This window comes from Aquila chrysaetos, chromosome 3 (genome assembly GCF_900496995.4).
Source record: "Aquila chrysaetos chrysaetos chromosome 3, bAquChr1.4, whole genome shotgun sequence".
Lineage (NCBI taxonomy): Eukaryota > Metazoa > Chordata > Aves > Accipitriformes > Accipitridae > Aquila > Aquila chrysaetos.
Window position 1 is genome coordinate 30,037,599 of NC_044006.1, and position 13,427 is coordinate 30,051,025.

Sequence of the window (13,427 nt, forward strand, 5' to 3'; positions counted from 1 at the left end):
ACCTGTTTGTACACACCTGCAGGGGGTGGGAACAAGGATGAGAGAAATTAATCCTGTTGTTTTCCTCTTTGCAAAATACAAATGTAAAAATTTGTAACACAATTTTACACTCATAAAAGAGTAGACTAACAATCTAGTTTGCAATGCCATGTTTCTGACTTTGGTTAATAGTTTTCATAGTGAATCAGCACTTGATACCTGAAAGGCTACAATCACTCCTCCAGGTGGCAGGCTTGTATTCTCTTTTAAACAGATAAAAGTTTTTTTTTTTCTTTTTTTTTCTGTTTTTTTTGTTTGTTTTGTTTTGTTTTGTTTTTCCTTAAAATGTGTTCACATTTTCATAATATACAGAAAAAAAGTAAGCAGTTATTTGGTTTACTTTAAGTCCATTTTAAAAAACTGGCTTTTTCTTTTTTTGGGGAACTAATTCTACGACACACACACACACTAAGTGTTGTGTATTTTTTTGTTTTGTTTTTTAAATAGGAAAACCCACGGACATTTATAAACTGTTCTGTCCTTCTTGTAGTTTTCTCAGTCTTTTACTTACAAGGGTGATGAACAGGTATTTTCACAGAGTTCAAATGGTTACGTTTCTGTTGGTGCGGGTTTTTTTGTGTGTGGTTTTGTTTTGTTTTGTTTTTAGGAGTTTTCTTCCAGAGAGTCTGTTAAAGGCTCCATAGGAACTGCCGTCGCAGGCTCGTGTTGTTTCAAACGTTTAATTGTGTTCTTCAGTGCTTGCCTCTTATTGCAGAACCAAACTCTAACTACTTCCCGGTCATAGTTCAGTTTCTCTGCAATCTCTGTCATTTCTTGCCCAGAGGGGTGCGTGTTCTTCTCAAAGTGGGCATTCAAGATTTCAAGGGCTTGTGGCGTGAATGAGGTACGCCTCTTGCGCTTTTTAGATGGTTCGCTTCCAATAAACTCGGTAAGGTTCTGCATACCTGCTCGATGGCGGGCCTCAGCCTCAGCCATCCACCGCTCAAGCACCGGCTTTATCTTCTGGGCACTTTTAGGGGTGATGTCCAGCTTTTCAAACCTGGCAGGATACAAAAGGCCAGGGTTCAGTTTGGCTGTCAGACTGCTAGCTATAGTGTTCTCTTGGGCTTCCTGTGGTAGGAAAAAGTGGCTTCTCAGGATGGTGTGTCTGAGGGAAAATTGAGAAAGAAGAGTCTTACACTGATGCTCTGCCAGGGTGGGACTTCCTGCCTGCCTGACTAATTGACTGGCAGAGATAATTTACAATGGATTATGAAAACTATCAGATAGGTATATCTATAAATATATATATATAGCTAGATATTTAAGCTAACACAAAACGAGCACTACAACAAAATTCTAAGTACACTAAATAATACAGGTTATGAGTCACGTTTTCGTATTTCTGACGATCTTCAAAACCCTTAAGGCTAAGTCTAATTACAGGAAATGACATCAAAGGCAATTGCTCTTTATCATCTTGTCTTTGTGATTAATCCTTTTGTTTCCCCTCCCATCCCATGTTGTCCAAAAACCACAGCTTTAATAATACAAGCCAATGGCAGTTACTAGCCTCTGAATATCAGGTTTCCTTTCCTTTCATTTTTCAGCAATTTTCACTGTTTGCAAGTTAACGTTATATCCCTTTTCTGGGTCAGAAAAAGATTCCCATAGCTACGGTGGTGTTCAGCTGAAACAGCTGGACACTTTGCAATTATCTTGACTGCCCCCACAATGTGCAAAGAAAGACTCATGTTTTCCAGATGAAACCCAGCATAATAGTCTACTAATATGCTGTGGCACCAAGCTGGGTTTATTGTGGGATTTCTGCAAACTGTACCAGAATGATATCATTTCCTGTAAATGAGGTCTTCTATATATCATTTTGCCATCAAAATTCTTTTGCCAAACCAGATTTTACAAGTATTATAAAACATCTGGAAAAGCAGCCACACAAAGCTTTAATCCCTTCAAAAACAAACAGAAGAGCTGCATTCACATTTCAAGTCTTATAAGTACTTGTTTCTTTCATTTACCGAGTTCATCCTCTCTTGCTACGCATTAAAAAAGTCTTAACTCAAGTCCTCTGATGCCACCCATTCATTTTTCCCCACTTCGCCTATGTCCACCCCGCATATTGCGGTATTTAACGTTGTGGAAAGGCAACAATTAAGTGCACAGCGCTGCTGCACTCCCCAGCCTGCCCGGTGCTGAAGCACCGCCACCGCCGCCACTAATCACGATGTGCTCTGGAGATGAGACTGATCGAATCAACGCTTTTGTGCGAAGCAACTCAGTGACTGGAGTTGGCAATTTTTAGTGTCTTTATTCAGCACGTGGCAGCTGCAGAAAATATTCCAGCAAGAAACAAAGCATTTCTCACAAACAAAGAATAAGACAAGAAATCATTTCAGATAATAACGCTCCGAAGAATTTGTAACTGGTGCCTGGGATCCTAGTGTGGTATTGACTGCAAGGTGTCCTTCCTTGGTGTCCAGTGATATTTCAGGCTGAAGTGTATATTTTAGAACGCATTGTCTCAGGGTAAGAAAATGCTGTTATTTGCACACAGAACATATCAGCAAGGTGGTATATTGCTGATATGACCTGCACAAGCCACCAGGAGACTCTACTTCTGTCTCCAAGTTGGTCGTTCAACTTGCTCACCTTACTGTCCCTTCCACTACCCTGGAGTTTGTGCTGAAACTCCTTTGTTACCATTAAAAGAAAAGTTAAACCTACTATTTCTGAGGAACTGCATACTGCCACTGAAGCAGCTTGTCTTGGTGCTTAACAAGAAATGCACAGTCATAGCAGGTTACTACACCCCAAAATGATATCCCTCCAGGGTGGTCAAAGGAAATAAAACCCCCTATAACCTTGCAAGTATTTGGGACCAGCTTCTGCACCCAGTCCTCTTGTTCTGAGCAATTTGCCCCTCTAAGGAGCCCTCTGTAAAAAGTCTCCACATTCTGGGCTTTTGTTAGCCACACCTATGCTCCAACTTCATCTTTATTGGGGTTTTCATGATAATCGGCTAGTGAGGAACCCTTTCTCAGTAAAATTCAACCATCCCCAGTGGTTTTCTCAGGTATGGGGTAGATGGAGGAAAGGAGAAGACAGCAAACTAGACAAAAGCAAAGGAAACTGCAATTTATCACTTTAAAGTATAGTATGTTAAACAGCAACTTAAGACTACAACAAATTGGCAATTGCTAAAAACTCCACCTGTTTTAGGCATTCTTCACCAATTGACCACAGGGGAAAAAAAAATAATAAAATTAATCCTTAGCAACAGGGAGCAATAGTATTCATAGCATTGGCATTGCTTGTTAGTGTTGATACTGCAGTACATGTTGTTTGGTATAACGATATACAAGTCTTGAAACAAATTTCCCAGCAGTAGTATCCTTGTATAGACTGAATAAAGGTTATTTTCTACAGGGAGGTATCTTATAAGAAAAAACAGTAGGGGAGACCATAGAAGTGAGAGGATCCTATGGAGCTTTTTGTATTTAACAACAATCAATGGGTTTTATGGAAAATCATTGAGCAAAATGTGAGCTGCAAGCTCACTACCCCATACTGATGTTATTTATAACCTTAGTCTTAAACTGCAGGAAAAGTACACTTCCGTTCTATGGGGAATACATTAAAAGTATAAAGAGCAGATAAAAAGACAGAGCATTTCATGGATCACCAAGAACAAAATCCACTTAAATGAGCTTAGAGTTGGTTTCTTGGCTTTCACTGATGGAGAAGGACTATAAGGCATTGCCCAAGAGGAAAAAGCTGTTACCTAAGTGTGTTTGTTACCTCATGCATAAACATGGGATTACTGTAACACACATACATGCATATACAGTGTTTGCTTCTAACTACTTTCACTTTGTCAAGACTGTATTATCATTTCTTATGATTAGGGCAGATTTCTGCTTCTGCTTTGCATACATGGGTTGTCTGTTTTTTTAGGAAACATTTGGGTGATAAAAGATGAATAGCTGCTGGTTTGCAAGATAGCAGGAAGGATAATTTTTTCCCTTCTGTGTTGCCTAGGTAAATCATCATTAACATCCTATATGTGAAGTGCTAACCACAGTAACACAGGTTTTAACTTAGCAGGGATGCAGCCATGAAATATTTGTTCAGTAACCCTATCTGTAGAAAATGGCACAGTATGAAGAGGGTCAGCTGGTGCTTATCCAGCATCAGCAGGGTCTCCAGCTCATCTACTGAATTAAGTCTCAATGCCAGGAACATTGTTTCTCGCTTGTTTAAAAAAGGAGGAGGAAAAAAAAAAGACTAAAGTTATTTTAGGGGTAGACAATAAAAACATTTTATCTGCCAGCTACCAACATTATCGGCTAATTTAAGTCCCAGATTAAATAATACATTCTGAAGACATGAGACTCAAACACAAGCATGCTCCTCGCAATAGGCTGAATAATTATTAAGAACAGAGAGGAGAGAAGAGAGTTTATGATGTGACTTGTTACCTGCAGATGGCAGACTGGCTATAGGCTGGGCCTTCGGTGGCGCTTAGGGCTTGCCCAACTTGAGTCTGTGTCAGGCCAAGGGACAGGCGCCGGATTTTAAAAGCTTTGGCAAATTCTCGGATTTCTTCCAGATTCACCCCATCCACCTCTCCAGTGGCTGTTTGAGGATCTGTTGAAATATTTTTTTAATCAGGTCAGTTCTTCGCGTCACATATGAGTGGGCCAGGCTTACACCAGCTTTCATTGTCAAGACATTCATGTTCATTTTTTTTTAATACTTAGCCCTTTCTCTTCTTCCCCAAACAGGAACAGGCTTGCCTTGGCAGGTGTGTAACAAAGCATGTTCAGATTGCTAAAATGCTAACTAGGTTGCAGTGTTTCCAGGTGCTGGTGAAAGATTTTCAAAGACACACTTCGTTGCTGAACTCCTGAAAATGGCCAGCTCACCTCAGAGTGAGGCGGTGCCTGGGCTCCCCACCACCATTTGTGCCTTGCACAATCTTTCCTAGGCTGACAAGTCATGTTCCCTATTTCCCCTTCTTACCACATATAGAAGGAAGGCTGGTGTTAATATATTTCTTTGCAGTCTGTGGGGAGGGCTAACTATATGCACAAACTGGTTGGGTTTTTAATTTGAAATCAAGACTTTCTGCTTTATCTAAAATTAATGATAAATAAGGAGATTCACAAAACTTCTTTCCTTTTCCACAATACCCAACCCAAACTCCCAGCTAAACACCCAAAATAACGCAGCAAACGAACAAGCCCAAAGAAAACACTGCCTTTAAAAACTCCTTAATTTAAAAATCATCTTTTAAAATATGCCCTTCTGAGAAGCAGCCTTTCAAGCTTTTCATTCTGTCTCCCATCAGGTTGATAATCACGGAGCAGCAACATCAGCCATTAGGTTTTGGATGGTAATGCTGCACAATTTTTTACTTTTACATTAGCCCCTCAGAAGATAATGCTTATGATGCTGTGAGAATAAATCTGTCCTTTCTCTCCATAGCAGTTTACTGACACAGAAGCCTTTGTCCCTGAAAGGGCACATAATAAAGCATGTCTGCCACAGGAAAGCTCCTTTGGTGCTGGATAACTCGGTCAATTTAGGACTTATCAAGGGAAATGACACAACAGCTGGAGAATGGAACTTTTTTTCCCCCCAAGCTACTGATCCCTGGCTAAATGAAAGCGTTTGCCAAGTCGGAGACAGCATGGGACTAGGATGGTGGAAGATTTCAAAGTGTTGTGCAATCCTGCGTGTAGTGAAGCCATTCTCCTAGCGAGGCATCTCTATTGTTCTTCACCTCGTTCCTCAGACTTCTTAGGTGAAAAGTTTGCAGCACAATAACCCATCAATTTCTGTAAATGCAAGCAGTTGTCCAAGGACGGTGCTAGACTACATTACTATTCTGAACCCTAAATGAGAGTGGCTCCTGCTAGTACTGCTGTAGCTAAGGGCTTGTCAGCATTAAAGTAACAAAGCTTTTATTTTCAGGGGTTTATAAACCCGATGTAAAATTCCCTTATGATGGAAATGTCCTATAAAAAAATCTTTTAGTCCAATAATAGACAGAGGGAAGAGGTTTTTCTGCTATATAAATTTAGCCTATATTGATTCATAGCTTGAGTGTAAGAAGCACACATAGCAATAGTATTTTAAAAATACTCATGTATGCAACCAGGGACCACATGAACTATGCATACAGGTAAAGATGCACATAGGCTGAACCTTGTTTTGACAACGCTCCACACTCAGAATCATCCCTCCTGTTGTCAGTGCTGTGCTTGAGCTCACCTGTGCACACATGCATGCACTCATTCAGTATAAAGCTAGGGTGCATATTATTTGCTTTTAAGTAGTCGGTCCTATGACAGGGGCCACTCAGGTTTGTAAAGTAATTGCCTTTAGAGGTGTGAAGTTTTCCTACTTACCCCAAACACAGTCTATCTAGCATACCAGTTCTGATTTTCAGAGACACAGAATGGAGCTGGATGCTTATCTGCCCTTTGGGTCTCTGAAGAGCAACTGATAAATGTACAAAAATATCATAAATGATAATGGCCTCAAAGATTCCCTTGAGTAAAATGCACTAAGAATGGTGACCTTCCTCACCTCTTTCCTTCCCTCACTTTAAGGCCTCTGACTAAGGCTATTAGGGATGTAACAAAAGACAATTCAGGTGTTCCCAAAGAACTTTCAGTAGCAAACGCTATGGCAACTGACACCTGTAAATCTTCCCCACTCCTGTTAGGAATAAAAAGGGAGGTAAGAAAGCTAAGGGGTTATTTGCTCGCACATGATTATAGAGAAATTCTGCCAAGTTCTGCTGGATCCTTCTGGTATGGCACTGTTGCAACAGTGAATATCGTAGAAAGTCCTTTCCTGCTTGGGTGGCTTGGATGAGGGAACAATTAGGCTGAGCTCTTGTTGAGATGAGAAAAAAGCCTGTGATGCACTTCAGGAATATGGGAATAGATGGTAATATATAGCAGAGTATCTGTTGAGAAAGAGGATTCATTCTTACATAGGGTCTTCAGGAGGAGGAAAGTACTAACAGAGGTAGACCAAAACACTGAAGCCTTGTATCCCTGAACTCTAGGGAAAATAGCGTGTGTATCAAATCAGAACCACTTCTACTTCAGGTGTGATTCAAAGCCCTTTGAAATCCATAGAAGTAGTCCCTCGATTTCTGTCAGCTCCATAAATTTCAAATAGTACTATGAAGACCACTCTACTGACATCATCATATAACAGCACTGGTCTGTCTTACTCTATTGCCTTTAAAATGCCATCAATACATAATCTTGGACTCTGTGGACTAATCATAGGCATACATAAACATATACAAACAGATAATGGACTTTGTTTTAATAACTTCTGAGCTCCCTGAACAGTTAAGTATATAGTGCACTTCACATTTTAGGAAGTGTGGCTTATTGAAGACTGTAAATAAACTGCTGCTTTTTAAATGAAGTTGACATCCTAGTGAAGGCAGCACAGTGCCAACAGGAAAATAAAGAATACCAATCTCATTGAGTGGTTGGGATCTACAGTAACGGCACTTAAAGACTCCCAGCATACATTATGGCTTGATAAAAAAAAATGGCTGTGGTGTCTATGAAACTACTGGGTGCTAGAGAAAGGCGAGAGAGGTGTCTGGGACTATTTTAGGGGACGTGTACATATTCCCTAACAAAAAGGAAGCCAGCTAAAATTCCCCCAGATGTCCTGGTGGATGGTGAAGCTGGACGAGCAGAGTGGAAGGAATAAAATAGAGGCTCTCCTTCTGCATCGAAACCCCTTTTTTCCTACTGAAGGGAATACTACTCCCACTTTTGAATTCTTGTAAAAATCCTGTATGAGTTTGTTGGTGAGTGCAAATATGCTATGATTTTAATAGTTAGGGGAAAGAGTTGCTACAGACAACTCAGTGCACCCTGAAGGAGAAAGCAAATTTCTGTTACACAGAGTTCTACCGTGGGAGGGATTACAGGGGATGATTTCCCCAGTTAGACAGGAGGAGAAATAGCTGGCACAGGAAGTCCAATGGAAAGTAAATTGGATAAGAAAGGCAGGACAAAACATTGTTAATGGAAAATGGACTGGAGCTCAGGGGAAAGAAAGAAGAATAATTTGTTTGTGGGAGGCATTTTAATTTTATGGTAACAGATGACAGTAAAAAGAATTTGGAAGTAAGAAAGAAACTTCATGGAGACACAAGTCTCAGAGCATGAGGGGAAACCAGTGATTTCCACAAAGAGAACATATGGTGAAAAAGTTAAAGAAATGAGCACAGGGATGCATCTGAGAAGAGGAAAATGAAATGGAAAAAAGGAGGAATAATGATGTAGAATTGATGAAGAGAAAACAAAGACGACAAAAGAGAATAGAGAGAGGATGACATGATATGAAGAAATCATACAGAAGGGACAGGAAGAGTAGAGATGAATCTTGCAGTCCTTGCTTAGGCAGAGCTTCTTTTTAAATGTCCTTTGGAAACAACCATAACTTTTTGTCTTTAAAATAACTAGCACTTGTTGCTGGTGAGGGATGAAGGGGTGAGGATGAGATAAAAAGGAGAAGCTATAAAGAACACAACAATCGGGGCGGGGGGGGAGGACAGGAAATAAAAATAAAGGGAAATTTTTAAAAAAAGGGAAGAAAATGCACTTTTTTTAAAATTAGGAAACATGTTAAAGAAAAAATGTAAAATCATAAAGAAAATATGACTAGAATGAAAAGTAAAAGGAATAAAAACAAGTAACATGGAACACTAAAGTTATTTTATTCTTATTCTGATTCTAGATTCTGATCCCTTTCTCATAGTACTGTAGTAATTTCACTGATGTGAAGTGGCCTCTTGTAAAGAGACTTACTTTCTTTACAGTAAGTATGCAGAACCTTGCCCCAAATAATTATTTACTGAGGTTATGTTGCTCTAAGCAATTCGATTAACAGAATAAGGTAGCTGAATATGCCTAGTTTTACATGAACTTTACTATATTTAGCAACAATTTTGGGAATATGGTAAATCTCTACCAAGGTACTTGACTCTAGGGCGTCTCCTGGAGGACTGGACTGCAGATTTGGAATGAATGAGGAAAAGGAAACAACAATATTCCTGCCTCAGGAGGGGTAAAGCAATCAAAGAGATGTTCAGGAGGCCACAAGTTGTTTCTTGCTGCCCTCATGCCTATGGATTTCTTTCGGAACCACTGACCCATCGCAGGCCTCATCCCACTAAAAGTCTTTGAATAGACTTCAGCAGACACTATATTTCAATTGTAGGCCTGTTATACAAAGCTCTGCTAGCCACTGTGGGAGCTGGGACGCTAAGAAGGCTTTGTTCAATTATGGGCCATGGGCTTGACAAAGCGGTGCTCCTGCCCTTCAGGGATCTGCACCCAGAAGCTGAATGGATTCTGCAAAGGAGCAAAACAGGGATGACTTTCTATTTATTTCCCTGTGTGCAGTCACAGTTGTATGCAAATGGGGTTTTAGTTACATGAAACAATTTTCAAATTAGTGAAGATCAATTAAGACTATTTGTCTTAATTATCAATGTATATTATTGATATTATCAATGGTATTATCAGGTATTATCAATGACAATGAAAAGCTGTAAAGGATCCTTTTCATGTTTCCCTTTTCATGTTTCATTACACAGATGGTTTGATCTTTCCCTACTGAACTGACCATATTTTCTTTTCTTGTAGGCTTTTTCCACATTACTAGAAACCAGCAGGTAGCTCTCTTGTGCCCTGGAACAATGTCACTTATGTTCCAGCTCAAGCAGGCTTATGTGTGCAGCGTTAGCTCCAGTTTGTGGTTGGCTACATGCTCTCAAGAATATGCTGGACAGCCATTAAGGATCATCGAGATGACTGTTTTACTTCTGTCTGTGTGATAACGCTATGTAAATGGCAGAAATGAGTTGATCTGCCCCTCACACTACTCAGTCTGTTGGTCTTGAATAGCTAGGGACAGGATGAAGCTGGAAACATAAATTTAAAACAATTCCAGAACTTCTTATTCATGTGTAATTGTCATGCTTTTTTACAGGAGATCCCTATCAATAGCCCCTTCCTTTGGAATGCTCTTATGATCTGGGTCCCAGTGAATTAATTCCCAAGAACACCACCTTCCTCGTTCTGATTGTATGAAAAGTATTTTCTTTACTCTCAGTTCCCCACTTGATTTAATGGACCTTTCTTCTTTTTTGAGCAAGGGTGAAGCACCCCAACTATCTTCTCTGGGTCATTCATTATCTCAGGTAGGGTACTGACTATGGCTAAGTTTGCCTGGCATTTGCCATTATAATTCAAATTTCAGGTCAACTGCTTCTGAGAATTAGGCTGATAAAACATGTTGTTCTGCCCAGGTTTAAAAAAAATGTAATAACTTCTTTTCTTTACGAAGTTTCAATTTCCCTACAACTTGAAGCATGGCCTTGATAGGTCTCAGGGAGATAGTTGTTATGTCAGTAATGGGCTTCTTGCCATCCCAAGTAAACATCTGTCTCCAACGAGTCCAAGCAGGTGAGCCTCCGAAGCTCATACCTAACTCAGTAGAGATTTGCTAGATCTCTGTGTGGAGTTTCTGTTAGGATTTTCTCTGCACTGAGGGTGCTTGAGCCTAAGGCTGAAGTAGACAGAAAAGAACACCCCTTCCTGTGGTTGTGGCTCTGGCCTGCTTTGGGCTAGGACAGCAGTAAAAGCAGAGAGACTGACTTGCCTCTCTTCTTGGTGATCATTTTCCACAATCCTCTGATGGCTCCTAGGGAGGGTGAGAGTGGCATCTGAATGATTTGGATGCAGAGCAGGCAAAAATTAATCTTGAGTCTCAAGAAAAAGAAATGATCGAAGGGGAAGAAACCCTGAAGACTACTAAGGAGCAGGGATTTGAGTTTGGAGTGGAGGGAGAGAGGGCCTGTGCAGAGAGTAGTAATCACTGTGGTAGAGCAAAGAAAACAGGGAAAAAGAGGTGGTACTGGTGGTAAAACAAGGTAGAGGAGGACAGAAACTACCTAATAAAAAGGCTGGTAAAAGGGACACAGATGTGGTCTGGGGACAGAGACTGACTGGGAGCTGGAGGGGAACCAAAATGGGAAGAAGACTTGAGGAATGATGGACTGCAGGGAAAGGACTGCAGGGAGAAGGTAAGAGGAACAAAAGCATGGAGGTGAAGGGAGCACAGATTGTGTGGAGAACAGCATAAGGAAGTAGTGGACTGGAACAAGACAAGTGGTGGAAGGAGTCAAGCCTGAGAGGAACAAATAGAAAGTCTATGTTCATTAGAGTATCTCCCCCTCTTCCCCAAATTGATATTCCTGTGCCTCATACTCCTCTGCTCTCAGCCAAATCCATGAGCACAGCACGTGTCTTACTCCTTTTAGAGCAGGACCAACAAGATGATAACATAGCCTATCAGCTTTTCCATCCGTTCAACTGACAGAAGATCTCATATTTCCAACTATGAATATAAGCATTATCTCACCATATGACTGACTTACATTACTATTCTGCTTTTCTAACAACCTTGAAATTTATCCAAGCAAAAAATGAAGCTAGAAGAACATCCTTAGAGTTGCACAAATAAACACTCAGAAGCTACAAAATGCTGGAGTTATAGGAACCCACAACACAGTGTAGCACAGTCTTTGAGCCCTGGATTACCAGTTCTTTTTCCCCAGACCCCTGCTTTGTCCAGTGCACAGGACGAATTGTGCTTCATTACGGATGAACTGATTGATGTATTGCCGCCTTACTTGTTCAGTGTGTGGCCCCAGACCTCTATTAAAGCTCTTCACCAAAGATATTTCCTCTTGAGCTCTTCTGTTTTTTAAATCTTAATTTATTTTCTTGTGTCTCTACAAGATGAGGGTCTTCCCCTTCTCATTCACAGAGAAGTGGACAGATATTAAGGGACAAAGTATTTTGGGGTACCCAGTGTAGGTCAAGTAGGAGATGATTTTTTAGACTGTGTCTTTAAATGGTTCTTTATACAGTTCCACAGTGAAAGTGCACTTAAAATTGTAACTGTGAGTACCAGGTTCTTCTGTAAATTAAAGTCCAGAGTCTCAAGCTGGATATTGAGGGAGCACTTGTGAAAAATCTGTTTTAAGTGACTTGCCTGCCATTGCACTGGAATTACATGGCAGACAGAAAGCTTCAGCTCTTCAGCCCTCTACTGCCTGAAGCAAGACCATCCTTCACCCTTCTACAGCTCCCTACCTCAAATGTTATGCAAACCGGGGAACAGTTTAGTGTATCAGGTAGGGAACAAACCCTGGGACAACAGCCCACCTGTTGCATTAGTAATTCTGATGCATCCCTAGAACAATTCCATTGGAAATACACTAAAAGAAGGATAAGAAAAAAAATCATGATTGCGTGATTTTAATCACAAGGTATATCATTATCATAAAACACATGTTCTAAGACAACTTGCATACAGTTGAACAGCCAACTATTTTTCTAGCACCTCCTAACTTTTGATGGATTTATCCTGTAAACTTAAAAGGGCTTCTTCCATGTTGCTTTTATCGTGTAGTGCACTCATCCACATGGGGAAATTGACTGGAATAACTATTGTGGGGTAGAGTACCCCTCAATAGTTATTTTAGAATATTTTTTTAATAAGAATGTCCACAAGGGAGGCTATTCTGGACTAGCCATTGAAAAGTAACTTATTCTGCACTACCTATTTTAGTCAATTTTCCCACATAGACAAGGGGTAACTCTATGTATTTTTAACGCGAAGCCTCTTATTTGTCTCCTTCCTACAAGCTTGTCTACATGAGAAAATTTACTGACTGAGCAATAGCAGTATATTTATATCACTATAATTATATCTGTATCTATATATTTTATGTACTTACAGCTACCAATGCAGATATTTTTATTCCAGAATAAAAGTATTCACACTGGGAGTTATACCAGCATAATTTTGCCACTATAGCTCTGCTAGTAATTTCCCCATGTAAACAATCTCTGAAATAATCTAACCAAGATTTTTTCACATCTTCCCTTGCATGACAGTTTCTCCAAGCCCTTCATAAGCTTGTATCAGTCATATATTTTACATTACCAATACAGTGTGAGCTATAGTGTTTGTTTACTTGAAATATGTACATGGAGTATCTTTGAACAAGGTCATCCAATACACTCAGATTTTTGCAGATGTGCAAAAACTGTTAATGCTTCTTATGTACACTTTTAGCCTGTTGTTTTTGCTATGTAAAGGCCAAAGTTAATGCTGATAAGGTAATAGCAAAGACTCTGAACTATGTGGTCTGGAAGAAAGGGCTGTTCAGGAGGTGAGCTGTTATAATCCTAGCACTGAAACTCAGTTATTTCACAGCAGCGTGCTTCTCTCTCCTCTCCCACATTACAGTTCTTTCTTGTTTAAATTGTGCAAGCTTTTCCTGGCAAGAAAGGTCTCTCGCT

General features: G+C 40.1%; 1 protein-coding gene across 4 annotated transcripts in view; it reads right to left on the bottom strand.

Moving 5' to 3' along the window:
* Window positions 1-323: 323 nt before the first annotated feature.
* POU6F2 (POU class 6 homeobox 2) overlaps window positions 324-13,427 on the bottom strand; it is a 316,623-nt gene continuing 303,519 nt past the window's right edge. For 3 of the 4 annotated variants that reach the window (XM_030009371.1, XM_030009370.1, XM_030009372.1), the window contains exons 9-10: window positions 4,476-4,644; window positions 324-1,147 (exon numbers count right to left, since the gene is read on the bottom strand). In XM_030009371.1, the coding sequence (XP_029865231.1) occupies window positions 643-1,147; window positions 4,476-4,644 (674 nt within the window). In that variant the 3' untranslated portion in view covers window positions 324-642. The remainder of the gene's footprint in view (window positions 1,148-4,475; window positions 4,645-13,427) is intronic. The other variant, XM_030009373.1, reaches the window with a different exon arrangement.